The sequence below is a fragment of the Macadamia integrifolia genome, chromosome 3 (genome assembly GCF_013358625.1).
Source record: "Macadamia integrifolia cultivar HAES 741 chromosome 3, SCU_Mint_v3, whole genome shotgun sequence".
NCBI lineage: Eukaryota > Viridiplantae > Streptophyta > Magnoliopsida > Proteales > Proteaceae > Macadamia > Macadamia integrifolia.
This window is the reverse complement of record NC_056559.1, coordinates 24,977,413-24,994,016: the sequence shown is the minus strand read 5'-3', so window position 1 is coordinate 24,994,016 and position 16,604 is coordinate 24,977,413. Positions and strand designations below refer to the sequence as shown.

General features: G+C 40.8%; 1 protein-coding gene across 1 annotated transcript; it reads right to left on the bottom strand.

Moving 5' to 3' along the window:
• Positions 1–598: 598 nt before the first annotated feature.
• Positions 599–15,935, bottom strand: LOC122072925 (protein PEROXIN-4). Its single transcript, XM_042637364.1, has 5 exons — positions 15,766–15,935; positions 4,227–4,346; positions 4,024–4,152; positions 3,566–3,695; positions 599–993 (listed from the first exon to the last, which is right to left on the bottom strand). Exons 1-5 carry the CDS (start codon positions 15,769–15,771, stop codon positions 905–907), a joined length of 474 nt encoding a protein of 157 aa, XP_042493298.1. The 5' UTR covers positions 15,772–15,935; the 3' UTR covers positions 599–904.
• Between the last annotated feature and the right edge of the window lie 669 nt (positions 15,936–16,604).

Sequence of the window (16,604 nt, the reverse complement as noted above, 5' to 3'; positions counted from 1 at the left end):
AAAAAATTAATAATGTTAACAAATTTGACACCTTAAAGGGTGTCAACAAGAAAATCCCATAAGGTATGTTTGTTGCTTTGTCAGTGAATTTTTCCACTAATTACACTCTTCCTTTTGGAGTAAATCACACTTTCATTTGTCTCAACCCCAAGGAAGGACACCTATAGAATTGATGGTTTTTGCCCTATTAGTATTTGCAACATTTTGTACAAGATTATTGCCCAAATTTTGGCCAACAGACTTAAAAGGCCATCTTACCTCTTTAATTTCCCCCATTTAGGCTGCTTTCCTTCTTGAGCGACAAATCTCTAATAATATTGTGATTGCCCATGAGATTTTTCATTTTCTAAAACATAAAATGGAAAACTGACATATGTGGCTATAAAACTTGACATGGCCAAAGCTTATGACAGATTGGAAAATCCCTTGCTTAAAAAGGCCAATGGGAGAAGGCAATGAATTGGATGAGGACAACTAGTACGAAGATGATGAAATTTAAAAGGACCAATTATTTAAGCTATATTTTTTATTTGTATTAACTTTTGGCTATTTTAGCATGAAAATTAAGACAATTTCGCTTTCTAAGTAGCTTCCTGAATTTGAGCATCAATAAATCAAAGCTTGAATTTGATTCCAAACACTGTTATTAATTGTCCATCTAACAGTTTCTCTTCTCCTCAATCAGCATCATAGAACAATATCTTTTTTACATTTCAAACAAGTTAACCATACATTTTTCTTATTGCAGAATCATAATACAGGTCCAAGATGAAAAATTGAAAATGCAACTTTTGTTGAGAGTAATAAACAGAAAATATCCAAATCCAGTAAAGGATACATCAGAAATGTTCACCTGGACTCGTACTGACAGAACTCATGGCAAGAGAATATTGCATCTCACTTATTACCCTTTTTTGGGCATCGCTGCAAGCCTGGTATACATCCTTGCCATAGACTGGAATCCCCTGAGATCACCAGAACGCAAAAGATTCCCTGCAAAAAAGTTTTAAGTATATTATCAGTATGCTAATAAAAAAAGTATCCCTGGTGTGGTTCAGAGTCTAGAATGGAATCTAGATGTTCACAACCACAATTAGGCCTCGATCAGACTTAAGAGAATGAAGAAAATCTCAGAATTTGGTATAAGTCTGGACTGTTAAAGGAGTTAAAGAAAACCAGCCTTTTCTGGTAATTAGCAAACAGTCCCTAAGCATTGTACTTACGAGTAAACAAAATTTGAGGTTTCAGACATCAAGAATACAAGTACGTGGTAAAACAGGGACATAATGATTTGAATTGTAACTCTTTAGAACCCAAAAAAACCAAGCTTTAGCTTGGTCAATGGAGTTTCCCAGGTCTGTAGAATAGTCTAAACCAGGAAAATAATATTTTAAAGGAACTTTAAATGTGCAATAGTTCTGTTGCAGAGAATTCCCACAAACAAGCATAGTTTTGAACCTGCAAATTGCTATATATAGAAGATCAACCTCAGGTCTGAAACAATAAATCAACAGATCTTAACAGCAGAACCTTGGCTATCATATTTGAGAGGAAACTAAGCTGCATCGAGAGAGATGTGACATAAGGAATATGGGTGAAAAATGGTCAGAACAGGGTATCAGTCAGGTGATAAAGTAGAGGAATAGAGATGACAGAGAAGAAATAAAAGAGCTGCGAGATAAGGAAAATCAAAGGAGGAGTTAGGAGAGAGCACACCTGATAGGAAGACTCAGATAGCCAAGAGGAAAGAGAGAACCAGTTACACGACCAACCGCTCAGCAGCATATGAAACTCAAATTTATTCTATTAAATCAAACTGGCATCCGAGGGCAGACTTCGGTGCAATGGTAAGGTTACTACATTACAACCAAGTGGTCGTGGGCTCGAGTCAGGAAACAGCTTCTCTGAGAAGCAGGGGTAAGGCTACATACATTACAACCCTCCCGAGATGCAGTGGCAGGAGCCTCGCGCACTGGGTAAGCCCTTTAATATCAAATTGGCAGTTGATTGCAGGAGTGCTTAATATGGAGAAAGGAAAGCTACCCGGTTATGCGCTCCTGCACCCAGACACGGGCAGTGAAATTACCATTAAATTACCATTCCCATCATCCCCCATGTTGGGTGCTGGCACAAGGGACACATGAACAGGTAGCATTCTCTGTACTGCTTAATATATATATAGCTTTAAAAAAAATCAAATCCAAATCTGACATGAACTCCCTATCAAAACTCAGAAACTAAAAACAAATATCAAACTCAATTTGGACCCAAGTCTACTGCTAGCGCTATGTAGTCATCTATTCCAACACTAAGACTAGACTCCAATACCTATCGACAGGAACCAAATATATATAGTGGCTGTCGACAGGTATCTATGCATTCTCTCTCCTGCTTAATATATATATATATATATATAGCTTTAACAAATCAAATCCAACTCTGACATGAACTCCCTATCAAAACTCAGAAACTAAAAACAAATATCAAACTCAATTTGGACCCAAGTCTACTGCTAGCTCTATGTAGTCATCTATTCCAACACTAAGACCAGACTCCAATACCTATCAACAGCCACTAAATACCCTAATTATAATTAATTTTAGTTTACAAAATACATGGTGCTTATCAAGCCAGGCCTCTGCAACAGCATCAATCCCATTAGCATAATAAGAGTTGAACATCAACAGCAAGCACCTTCAAATGTCACAAATGATTTACTTCCTGTGAGTCTGACATATAGAAAAGTTTGGCAGATATCCGAGTCACTCTAGATCACATTGGTAATGTGGTCTATGCAATGCTAGCGAGCGACACAGAGATGTGCGCTAGAGAAGCAAAGCAGTTAAAATCACAGCCTTGTTGCCTCGTTATCCTGTGCATAGCACAACCTCGCTGAGGCATGCACCTTTTGTTGGCTCCAAATGCCTCTGCATCAGTGGTAAGGTGAATGTCTTTAACACTCAAGGCATATGCTCTATTCATTCAACCATGACCACCCTCTGTCATTATTGCATCAATAAGGATATAGACTATACAGTTTTTCCTCAATGAGGAGAAACTATTGGTCAGTGGCAGCATGAATAGTTGGAATATGACAGTCAATGTTCTCTCTAAATGCTGCCTTCCTACATCAACTTAAAATCAATTTTATGTCAGTGGGATTAAGAAAGAGAAGATTTCTCTATTTTCTGACACAAATTAGACAACCCAAAAGGAGACTGAGCAGTTGAATGAAGTTGCAAGTTTATTTATTTATTATTGGTTCTATTTCTGAAAAGTGGAAACCGATCAGCAAAATAATCAGTTTCCCTAGGAGAAAAATCATTTTTTGCCTACCATGATAAACTGTTTGTACTTTCTTTCAAAACATAAAAATAGATGAAAAGTGAGGGAGGAAGGGTGCAAGGTGGCAACAAATCAACAAGTTATCATGACTAGTGATGGTGAAGGGAAGATCCAACAACAGCATCAAATTATAGCCAAGAAGCAAATAAAGTTGCATGGTTTGATGCCATGGGCACTTCCCGATCAACTCCAAGATTCAACTGGTAAGGACAAATTTTACCTGAATCACAGTTGAGTGGGCTATCAGGTTCTGGATGGGCCATCAAAGCAATTATCGCTCGACAAACAGATTGGAGTGTCCAAGCAGGGCTCCAAGCATTCTTTAAGATATCAAGGCAAATCTCTCCAGTCTGCAGATAAAAAGGGGAAACAAAGCCAAAGGAACAGGCACATACATCAGGTAACAGATATAGTTGATGGTCGTAGAGTTCAAATAGGAAATACCAGAGCAACTAGACAAGATTAACCAGTTTCATTCTTGAACAAAATTGAACAAAAATGTCATGATTTCTTTATTAGGGATTCAGAGACTTGTTTCGATTTCATAAAATGATATCTAAAGTTTCTGTAACTTTTCAAACACTGTACTCTCACCTATGAAAGCGTCCTTCCATTTCAATGCCTAAGATCCATCTAACATAGCCCTAAAGAAAACAAGGACAAAGAAAAAGGATGTACCTTAAAATGAACATTTGGATGAAATATTTTTGTCAAAAAACGCACTTGAGGGGGTTGCAAAGGGTATTGCTCAGGAACGGCAAATGCAAGCTGAAAGACACCACCCTCATAAGGTGTTTCTGATGGCCCCTAAATAAGGAGACAAAAGTTAAGTACATCAAAATACAATAACTATATTTCCACTTTATAACAACAGAGTATACCTTGATAAGAGCTGTCCATTTGAATATGTTGGAATCATCACATACTAGCTGAATATCAGAATCAACTGCTTTCTCTCGCTGCACCTCCTTGTATTCTTTAAAAAGCCTGGCCCTTGATGCCTGTACGTGAAAAATAACTGATGGTCAACCAAACTGAGAAGGTTCTAGTAAAATGGTTACGCAACTGAATTGCAAATTTTCAATTATTCCAGAGGAATCTATAGAACATAATAGAATGAACTACAAAATATCCTTATTCTGGCACTAAGATGAAGTTCACATAAATAAATGACTACATGGTACTAAATAAAATACAAGAAATGCCAAGGGATTTGGCTTAGAATCTTGGCTGTTCTTCGGTTCAATCAGAATCAATGCCTAATTTCCCTGAGATTTTCCAGTCTCCTTAATTATTTGATGCACTAGCGATTACACTCCCCACCCCAAACAAGATATTATCCTTCTGGACACCAGGACATAAACTAGATAGTTATGGAGTACCGAATGAGAATTTGGTCCACAACATTAAGCGCAGCTATTGCATGATAGAACTGTGAAGAAAGAAAAACACCGAAGGATCACAACCGATTGCTCTAATCCATTCAATTCATTGACCAAAGAATCAAGTAACTTTCATGTAGATAATTTGACGGATTATCTCCTTCAATTTGATAACTCACCTCCAACTTGTTCCAATGGAGTGTGATTCTATAAACTAACAGGCCAGAAGAAGAAAGCAAAAGGTTGTGGAATGGTAAAATATACTTTCTAAGCATGAGCACAATATACAGCAAATCAAAAGTTTTTTCTAGCTTTTGGAACTGTAATAAACTCTTTCACCCTCCCTTGACCATTCAGTAGCAGTCACAGAGCACCTCCTCTCAGACTCAAAGAAAAGGAACTACATACTTCAACCTCATGATGAAACAAACAGGAGTTTCTTGCAATGTTCTTACCACCTTTGAAGCACCCGTCCATCCATTCTACACACATGAAAGGTATTCCGACACTCCGTATTCCCACTTTTTGGATGGTAAATATTTCTCATAATATAGAGTGTGAATCAAACCCATGTTTGAATTATTGGTAAAGTTTGTAAGACCACGACTGATTCTGACAAACCTATAAAGGTTCCTGCCTTGATCCATAAATTTCATAAACAAGACACCAGCCACATTCAGTTCACACAGCTCAGATGGCTCAACTTCAGTGGCTAAAAGATCCCTCCCAGAAACCACTAACTAACCAGTGGGGAAAAAAAAAAAATCATCAACACATATTCATGAAGATCAATAACGCCAAGCAGAAATTTTCCTAGTCACCTTGTCTCTCTCGTTCCTATCCCCTCATGTCTTCCACCTTTTCGGCGGCTCTGGCTGTAACGCCCCACACTCCGTAAAGGAAATATGGAGGTTAACGGTCCAAGGATCATGTCTCTTAGGGTTGAACCATGAATCAAATAAGTGATAAATAATAAGAAAGTTTAAATTTATGTTAAACACAAACCTTAGAATAATAACAGCGGAAGTTTTCAAATTAATAATTAAAAATCATAAAAGTATTTAATATCGTCCATAACCAATTAAATCCTTTAAGAGAATTATTACATCCATAATTTAAATCTCTAAGACAAATAATAAAATCTAGCATTAACTAAAATAGTAAATGTTTTGCACGTCCCCATCAATCTCTTAATTGTCCCCACTAATCAGCATGTTAGAATGCTCTCCATCTGGGGAATGACTTGGGTAAGTTTCTGGGAAGAAACTCAGCAAGTAAAACCACATGCAATATCCACAAGTTTAAAAACATCGGCACAATGCAATAACACATACAATAATATATTAAAATAAAAATGCAGCATTTATGGCAGTTTACAAGGTCCAGTTATTCTCAGTGATGTCCATTTAATTAATTCATTTACTTTGTCCCCCAGGTGCCCCACACGCTCTATGGCCAATGTATATCTTGACACCCAAGTGACAATTAAAAGCCAAGCTCCCTTAGATGCCCCACACGTTATGTGGCTTGTTTATACGTCATCCCACACGTTCTGTGGCCAATGCGTATCTTGACACCTAAGTACCCGAACGTTACACATAATTCCCTTAGATGCTCCACACGCTCTGTGGCTTGTACATACGTCATCTCACATGCTCTGTGGCCAATGCATATCTTGACATCCAAGTAGGTCATTAAACAAAAAGGGGTGACTCCAAGGGTAGGAGATATAACTTGCACCACACGCTCTGTGGGCTGAATCCATGGAATGTCCCACACATTCTGTGGCCAACACTTGAACCCATGGTCCGTACAATCTACATCCCTCCTTGGCGCCAAAATCCCAAGTGCCAAATGTTATAGGTCTCATTCATTACTTCTATCATTTAAATGCACATGTGATGGAGCATATAATCAAGTGCACATTTTACCACATGCAATAACACATAATTTTAAGAACTAAGAAATTCATTTCCCATTCATAATTAAAAAAAAAAATATATGCTTCATCCCATACACACATATCATAAATTAGAGTATTTAAAAAGCATTATACTAACATATAAAGTAATAGGAAAATAACGAAATCAGTTCTTACGCATCCAATACTACACATGATTATGTAAGCAGCCTTTAATTCATACACTCACAAAAGAATGAACCAAGACAATAAAAAATGCTAAATCATCCTCTAAATAGCTAGTTTATGATAAGATAGATTTAATCAAGTCAAAAACCTAATTTAATCCCTAAAATCATGAAATCAAAATAATGTCTAATTAAATTGACAAGGAACAAAAAATCAGCCCGATCATCATAAAGCTGAAATGGGATCAATTTAATCAAGTGAATGTACCAAAACAGCCGCTACAAATCATAGATTAGAGTAGGGCAAAATTTACTAAGTGGAACACTAACCAATCCCTAATCATCAAAATCAAGGTGATGTATATATATATTTGATTCAAATAGGAACATTAACAGCCCTTAAACCATTAATAGGAACAATACATAACATGGAACATTTAGGAAGAAATGGATTTAATTAACTCATAGTGCTAACATGCCCTAAAATCATTACTAAAACAATACTTAACATGGATCAAGTAGAATGGAATGGAAATCATTGATTAGTAGTTCTAACATCCCTTAAAATCATCACTAAAACAGTGCCTAACATGGATCAATTAGAATGGAATAAAAGTGATTGATTAATAGGACTAACAACCCCTAAAATCATCATTAAAACAGTATCTAATATGTAATATTTATATATCATAGCATCCATCAATAATAACAATCAACAACCCCTTAAAATCAAATTCAAAATAGCATAGTATAGATCAAGAGTGAGTACCAATCAGCCCCCCAAAATTAATATATATAATATAGTATGCAATATATATATATATATATATCAACAAAGTCTTAAAAGAAAATATCAACATACATAGGTACACCAAAAATATATTATCATGCAAATATAAAGAGTAGGAAAAATACATGCAATATGGCAACTACAAGGTTGCAGAGTCCTAAGCATTTCTTTGAGATTTAGAAAGGTAAAAAAAGAAAACACATGTAGAGAGAGTATGATGGTTCTACTCACTGGTTGACAATGTAGCTAGTAGATTTACCCCATAAATAAAGGTCTTCGAGCTCTTCTTAGGAGGGTAAACCGATGGTGGATGCAGCCTAGGTTATAGGGTCTTCTTTTCCTTCTACTCTTCCTCTTCTTTTCCAATGGATATAGGTTGTAAGAAAGTTGTAGCTAGTCATTTTTCTCCTTTTCTTTTTTTCTCTCTTGTCTCTTCCTCTCTTTTCTTGTCTCTTTTGTCTCTTCTTCTCTTCTCTTCTCCTTTCAAAATAGTAAAAATAATGATTGATAATGACTAGCTAAGTTTTAAAGAAAGAATACTAATCAACTTATAACCTTCCCTAATTAGAGGTGTAAATCAAGGGATAGGATTGATGAGAGTTTTGGATGATCAAATCATCACCCTTAAAAAATATCCTAAATTCATCCTATGAGTCATGACCTTATCCTCTTCCCAATCACTCACCTACTTACCTAAACAACTCACCAATTTGCCTCCAATCTAATGTCTCCTTCCCAATCACTCACATACTTAAACAATTCATCAATTTGTCTCCAATCAAATTATCCCGTTCCAATCACTTACATACTTACCTAAACAAGTCATCAATTTGTCTCCAATCAAATAAGATAGGTAATCCTATTACTAGGATGACGATAATATCTAGGGATAATTATCACATGATTAATTGGCTAATTATCAAACCAATAATAAAAAAAAATATATATATATATATATATACATATATAATCATACATTACATACATACATAGGATATAGTAAAGATACAATTTGGTACCTTTAGCAAAAGAAAAAAAATTACAAACATACATACATTCATGTATATATATATAGCAAAGATAATATATACATGAATGCTATAGGGTATAAATGCAGGATAAGGAAACATTCAAGAGATAAAAGAAATAAATTTAAATGAAATGCCAGGGGCATTACACCTGTTGCCGGTCCTCCTTCCTCCCCTCCCCTCTACCCTCCCTGTAGCCATTGTCACCGCCTCCTCCACCGTGCCACCTTCTGACCAGCCTTCTCCTTCCTCTCTCCCCCGTCCCCTCCTCCTCCCCATGATCCTCCTTCCACCCTTACCAAAACCTGATCCTGTAGCCTATCCTCCTCCCCCAGCTATAGAGTCGGCCTACCTCTGGTTTTTATTCCTCCCTCCATTATCGAAGATCAGAAGGTGGGGTTTTGTCCCTTAGGCCTCTTGGAACTAGATATCTCCAAGTGGCAGCTATGTGTTGTGGGTCCTTTCATGTGCAGCAGGCCTCCATTTAGTATCGTCCAAGCATCTCTCTCAAAGTAATGGCGGCTCCTCGGTCAGATGCAATCGTTCATGCTTAACAATGGAAATTTCATCTTCAAATTCACTCACAATTCTGACATGGTTTATGCCCTTGAAGAGGGTCCCTGGTATGGTGGGAGTAAAGCTATTTTCCTTCGCAAATGGGATCCCTTCTCCAATCTCAGTAAAATTGATTTCAAATCAGCACCTAGTTGGATCTCTCTCCCCCAACTTACCCCTTCATTATTGGGGCAAAAAGGGTCTCAGTATTGTGGGATCAATAATCGGAAAGCCTCTCTTCTCCGATCACCGTACCAAGCTAATGGATAGACTTGGTTTTGCTCAAATATGTGTTGACATCCTGGCCGATGAACCGTCGCCTTCCTCAATCACCATTGTAGAAGAAAATGGATTCTCGTTTGTGCAACCAATCCAATACGATTGGCTGCCGCCACATTGCACTACATGCAAATCTTTTGGCCACCACACTCGAACCTATGCTCCCACCCCCGACATCTCTCAAGCTCCCCCTATGGAGAAAACCCAATGCAAAGCTACTATCTCGGCTAAACCTGGTCGTCGAAGGAAAAGAAATAAACTCCAGCGTAGATGCAACCACAACTGCATGACCCTTCCAGGTGAAGTGCTGATACTGGCTACTGACTCCGTGCCATTGCTTGATCCGGTGGTTCTCAACTCTTAGACCATCGGTCCAAACAGGTTCTCTGCCCTTTGCTCATCGGAAGCCACATCATCTGACAGTGAAGAAGTATCCGCCAATGAAGCTACTTCCACATTGTCCCTTGAATCTGGTTCCAATTCTTTTAACCCTGAGTGTGACCTTTTGCTGCCGGTTAACATTGATTCCATGCTTCTTGCCGACAAATAGCCAGCCTCGGTATCCCCTCTGACCACTCCCTGCGTAATCCCTTCCACCACCTACTAACCCTTAACTGACTCCATCTCTTGTCCTGCCTCTTATTCCACCCACTCCCTGGCTGGGCCCTCTGAAACTTTCTTGGGCCTTATTAAGTCTTCCCCTGGAAATCTTCTTAATGGGTTACGAATCAAGATCCAACCCAAACATCCTCTCCCCCATGCTCTTGCCCATTCTTCAATTTTGGGCCACTCTCCCTCTCTATTGGCCCATCGTCCATCCACGGCCCAGGACCAATCCAATCCTTTTGTTAACCAATCCAATGATCCATCTACCCGACCCATGTGTCCCTGACAAACTCTTCTGACCCTGACTCGATAGCCTCTCCTCCTTCGCTCGACTGCCCCTTGCCTCCTATTGCTACCGCAGCCAGTTGTTCATCTAGTCAGAATGTTCCCTTCCCCAGTGACGATAGCCCTGTGAGCTTCCCTCGCACCGCTATCCTGAGTTCCTCTCAAGCATCTACAATTGTTCAAGCTTCTGCCTGTCAAGCTTCCCTCAACCATGTGACTGCTTAAGCAACCGTCCGATAAGCTCATATAGACACAACTGCTCGCCTCGTCCCTGGCTCAATGCCTTCCGATGAATCAGCAACTGTCCATGTCCCTACTTTGCAGCTTGTCGACCAAAAAGTCAATATCCAAGCTATCGCCACCTCTCCCGCTGGGCTACCTCCGCCTCCTCTCAGGAACCCTGTTGACGCTACGACCCCTCCTGGGTCCCTGTCCTCTGAAGTTGACCTTATTGCTGCTGCCAATCATGACTCCATGGCCCCTGCCCTTGCCGTTCGGACTCCTGTTGGAGACTTTCTCTTTGATGCAATGATCCGCACAATCTCGCGAGCTCCTCTCGCCATTGCGGATGACCATTCCAGATCATCCAGCAAGCTTGAACACGATGGACATGCCCTGTCTAGTTCGGATAGACTCTCTCCTTCCCCCTCCCTTGCCACTAATACCGCTTCTCCTATCACCCCCATCCCTGAGTCTAATACCTCCTCTGCTCCCTGTCTACCAGCCATTTAACACTAGAAACCTCCCCTGACCTCCTCCAAATCCAAGATCCTCTACCATTAAGACCAACCCTAAAACCAGCTACTCTTCTATCCAATCCTTAATCCCCAAGACCACCACTGCCCAACCTTCCCCCATTCGCGAATACCATCGTCATACTAGGGGCTCTTCTTCTGCAGGTCAATGGCGTTCCTCCCCCAGTTCTTCGGAGCTGCTGAACCCATCTCCCACCCCTTCCTTATGATTCCCTGGTCCATCTAGAATGTCCGAGGCCTAAACTCCTTGGCTAAACATGCTTCCATCCGCTCCTTAATCAAATCCTCCCATGCCCCCTTTGTTGTCTTTTGGAAACAAGAGTTCTTGAGCCCAATGCTGCCTGTATTGTCTCCTCCATTGCTCCTCTTGGTTTTTTCTCGCCAATTATGCCCATTGTCCCAATGGGCGTATCTGGATCCTGTGGGACCCTCTCCTTCTCAGTATCTCTTCCCCCGACGCCTCCTCCCAGCATATCCACCTCTCCATCTTGGACTCCTCGGGAGTCATCAATTGTTTTCTCATTATTGTGTATACCCTCAATCCTGTAGCTGAGAGGATCCCTCTTTGGAACAATCTCCATTCTTTTTCCTCATCTGTTGACTTCTTGCGGGTGATTTTAATGTCGTTAGATTTGGGCAAGAAAAAGCAAGGGGTGATCCCATTGACCTTCCCTATGTTGAGGCCTCTAATGATTGCCTTGAGGACATTAGGATGAATGATCTCCATTGTCTGGTTCCAAGCTTACCTAGAACAATCGTCAAGGTGGCTCTGATCGTGTGGTAGACAAGCTTGGTCCTTGTGAATGGAGCCTGCCTCGGATCCTTTCCCTCCTTGAATGCCACTTTCGATCTTCCTAACATCTCCGACCACTGTCCCATCTCTCTTCTGGTTCTTCCCTCTACCTCTTTCGGTCCCAAGCCCTTCAAATTCTTCGACATCTGGGCCTCTCATCAAGATTTCCTCCCCTTGGTGCGTGATGTATGGAGTATCTTGGTGCATACCTTCTCTTCTCCGCTCATCTCCTTTTCTAGAAAGTTTAAAAATGTCAAGGCGGACCTTAAGACCTGGAACACTCAATGCTTTGGCAATATCTCAGATAGAGCTGCCTCCTATAAGTCTAGACTGGATGCTATCCATACAAGACTTCAGACTGATCCTCTCAATCCCTCCCTCGCGGATGAGGAAAAGTCCCTCTCTTAAGAGCTTTCTACTCTTCTCGCCCAGGAAGAAAGTTTTCTTAAGCAAAAATCCCGTATCAAGTGGCTGGAACTGGGTGATTCCAACAGTGCTTTCTTCCATCGTTCTGTCAAGGCTTGAACGAATGCTAACTCCATATCCTTCCTCTCTTCCAGGAATGGTGTTGTGCTTCGTTCCCTGGATGAGATAAAATTTGAGGCCTCTTCTTACTTCTTTGAGCTCTTTAATCCCCCTTGCCCGTCCCATTACCCTCTTACCCATCACTCGTTGATCAATAAATTCATTCCCGATCACCTTCTCCCCGCCCTTCAATCCATCCCTTTTGATGAGGAAATCTCCTCCGCTGTCCTTTCCCACAAGGCCAATAAAGCTCCGAGCCCTGATGATTTTAGTATGGGATTCTTTACCTCTTGTTGGGGCATCATCAAGGATGATCTCATCCGAGCTATCAGAAGCTTCTTTCTCAATCCCAACCAAATCAGCAGTGTTAATTGCACCTTCCTTTGCCTCATTCCCAAGTCTGAAGGGGCCTCCTCTATGTAAGACTTCAAACCTATTTCCCTATGCAATATGATTTATAAGCTCATTGCAAAAGTCCTCTCCCTTTGTATCTAGAAGGTCATTGATACCCTCGTCAACCAAAATCAATCTGCTTTCATCTCGGGGAGAAGCATCGCTGATAACATCATCTTGTGCCATGAAATCGTTCGCGGCTTCGAGTGTAAATCCCATGGCCCTGCTGCCCTCCTCAAAATTGATATTCATAACGCTTTTGATTCCATCCGTTGGGACTTCCTCCGTGACACCCTCCTCCAAATGTCCTTCCAGCCAAATTTTGTCTGATGGATCTTTGTTTGCATCTCCACCCCCCGATTCTCTGTTCTTGTCAATGGTTTCCCGGTGGGTTTTTTCCACTCATTAGTTGGAATTCGTCAAGTTTGCCCCCTTTCGCCTTTCCTCTTCTGCCTTGGCCTGGAAGTTCTCTTTAGATCTATTCAATCATCCACAGATCTTCACATCATCTCCCCCATCCCCAAATGAAAGCCTATCTCCCTCACCCATCTTGCTTTTGCAGATGACCTCATGATCTTCTCGAAAACCGACTCCACTTCCATCTCCTCTATCATGGAATCCCTTCACCTCTTCGAGTGCCTCTCGGGCCTCCGTATCAATCTCCTCAAATCCTGGCTTTTCACCTCCGGTATCTCCGAGGCTCTAAATGCCTGCCTTCTCGATAAATCAGGCTTCTCCCTGGGATCCCTCCCCATCAAATACCTGGGCCTCCCTCTCATCCCTGCAAGGCTCTTGGGCCATTACTGTACCCCAATCCTTGACCTCTTGCGCCAAAGACTCCAGCTTTGGAAAAACAAGCTTCTATCCTACGCAAGTTGCCTTGAACTCTCCAGATCGGTGCTCCAATCTATGTACTTCTATTGGTCTGGGATCTTTGTCCCCCCCAACCATCAAAGCCATTGAGTCTCTCATCAGCTCTTTTCTTTGGAAAGGATCTGATACCTCTAGGTTCCTCCGCCCATCTAGATGGAGTTCTGTTTGCCATCCTATAGCCGAGGGAGGCCTTGTCCTTAGGCGAATCAAAAACATGAATGAGGCAGGCATCCTCAAGCTAATCTGGAGAATTATCTCCAAACAAAACAACATATGGGTCTCTTGGGTCTACTCCCACCTCTTGAAGTCCAACTCCATTTAGACTATTCAACCGGGTCATGACTCATCTTAGGTTTGGGGCGACATTCTTGGCCTCAGATCGTTGGCGTTGGAGGCCATTTCCTACTCCGTTGGGAACGGAACCTCCACGGCCCTCTGGCTGGATCCCTGGCACCCTTCTGGGATCCTGCTCCACCAGCTTAGTCCTAGAACTATTTCCTCCTCCAGGTTAGATAGGTTGGCTTCAGTCTCCTCCATCCTCCTGAGTGAGGGGTGGGCTCCCCGCCCTTTCCCTCTCTGAACAACATCTGGTCCTCTCTCCCTGCTCTTCCCATAAGGCATAGAGAAAGGGAGGATTCCATTCTCTGGAACCCTTCTCACACCAAGCTGTTCAGTTTCTCCTCCGCCTGGAATTTTGTTAGGACTAAGGCCCATCCCGCCCTTTGGTGCAAAGTCCTCTGGTTCAAAGGCCACATCCCCCGCCACAGCTTCACAGCCTGGCGGGCTCTCTCCAACTGCCTTCCTAAGTAGTATTTTCTCATTCGCCGCCACATTCAAGTCTCCCTCGCTTACTGTCTCTGCTAGAGTGGGTCAGAAGATATTGATCATCTGTTTTTCTCCTATACCTTCCCCTCCACCATATGGAAAAAAGTGCTTTCTCGTTGTTGGCCCTCTACTAGAAGATTCCTCCCTCTCAATAGAGAATGGATTTGGATCGATCTGACATTTCACGGCTCCACCATTTGTGATACTATCGGCAAGCTCACCTTTTGTGCAACCATTAACCACCTTTGGATGGAGAAAAACCTTCGTAGATGGACCTCTAACTCTTGCACCTTTGATGGGATTTGGAAAGCCATCTCTTTTGAGGTCTCCTCCAAGATTGCAACCCTGCCTCTCCGCATTGTCCCAGACTCCCCAAAAAATAGACGTATTGTTGACTTTTGGAATCTCCCAACTTCCATCTCCCCCCCTCTCCCCCTCTCCCCCTCTCCCCCTTAGGGGTTGTATCCATTAGTTTTTTATTCCCCATTTCGTTCGGGCTCCTCCCTTGGCTGGCTTTAGGCCTCTCCCCCCCTCTTCCCTTTTATATTGTTTCTTCTCTTAGGTTAATATATATATTTATTCATCCAAATAATAATAATAATAATAAATAAATAAATAAATAAATAAAATAAAATAAGAAATTCATGATGGAACTCTCGACTTGTGGAAAATCGAACTGTCAGATCCTAATATAACATCTTGAAATAAATGCCAATGAATTAAATTGAATTAAATTAAATTAAATGGCAGCACTCCCACAACATTACCATTTATGGAGTGAATTCTAATGTGGTAACATCCTTGTTTCATATTGTTCTGATTGAGTTCACCGTCTATTCTGATCATTCATTATCCTTGCTTCAAATCTAAATTAATTTCTACTTAAACCCCTTTTGTCCTGAGCCATAATCAATAAGAGGGAAGCAGGCCTCCAGGTGCAGGCCTTCAAAGGAAAATGAATTCTCTTACCCTTTGCCAATTTTCCTTCAATAACCATTTCTGAACAACATCAACCTCGCAAAGCTACAAAGATTCCAGCATCACCATAGAAAGCTAAGCAATCACAGACATCAAAATTGTTGATAAACTGTCCAAAATTAGGTTTTCCTAAACAATAAAACAGCCATTGATCCTCATTGCAAGGAACAATTTGGAAAATTTAATGTACAAAAGGAGCTGTCTCCATTCTATAAAGGAACAAAATATGCAGAAATGAATAGTATTATAAATCAAAGACACTGACCTGCATCTCGATCACCGCTTAGTGGTCCTAAGTAATTCAGAACCAAATTTTAGAGATTGGCCTCCGAAGTTCGAACTACAAAAAGGAAACGAAGGTTCAGGGTCTGCGAGGAATCGGGGAGGTGGGAAGGAAAATGTAAAAACGAACACTTGCGTCGAGAAAAAGCTTTCTAGATTATCCCTCGTGAAATTACCGGTTTCTTTTTTAAAAAATATGTTTAAGGTAAAAGAAATTAATAGGTTCCCAGCAAAACACTAACTATTCAACAATCTACCGTTCCATCGTAAATCGTGTCTCCCCTAAAAAATAAAAAGTGAAACAACCGAGTTCGGGTTCGGATCAGACCTGATCTGCACCGAGATTCCACTTAATCTCTCTCTTCTTTTAATTGATTTTTTTTTAAAATGGAGTTTAAGTGTGGATCAAACACCATAGGAGGACTTGATTAGATTCGAAACAACCTGTCCTGCTGGCATTGAAAACACTAGGGTGCTGGACCAATGAGAGGACAAGTTCAAGTATCTTCAATGCCCTTAGTGAGGGGCAACAACATCTTTTTGCCCCTTGTCTCTGAGCATATCTAGCGCCAAGATAGGATTTTTTCCCAAGAAAAAAAAAACAAAACGAAACAAAAGATATCGAGCGGGTGCTTTTTCTTATCCATTGTATTTTTCTCAACTTAAAATTATACCATAGCTTCTTATTTCTTTATCTGTAATTTTTTTTTTATTTATAGCAAGATCAACATAGTAAATGATTCTCTAACTAGGAAGGCCTTATCTACACCGGATATGACATTTTAGCTAATCTCCACTATGTGTCTCAAGGAACATTATGGT

Coding starts and splice junctions, on each gene's coding strand:
- LOC122072925 (XM_042637364.1), bottom strand. Junction 3,696..4,023: donor ATCCAAATGTTCATTTTAAG/GTACATCCTTTT, acceptor TTTTATCTGCAG/ACTGGAGAGATTTGCCTTGA. Junction 994..3,565: donor CCCACTCAACTGTGATTCAG/GTAAAATTTGTC, acceptor ACTTTTTTGCAG/GGAATCTTTTGCGTTCTGGT.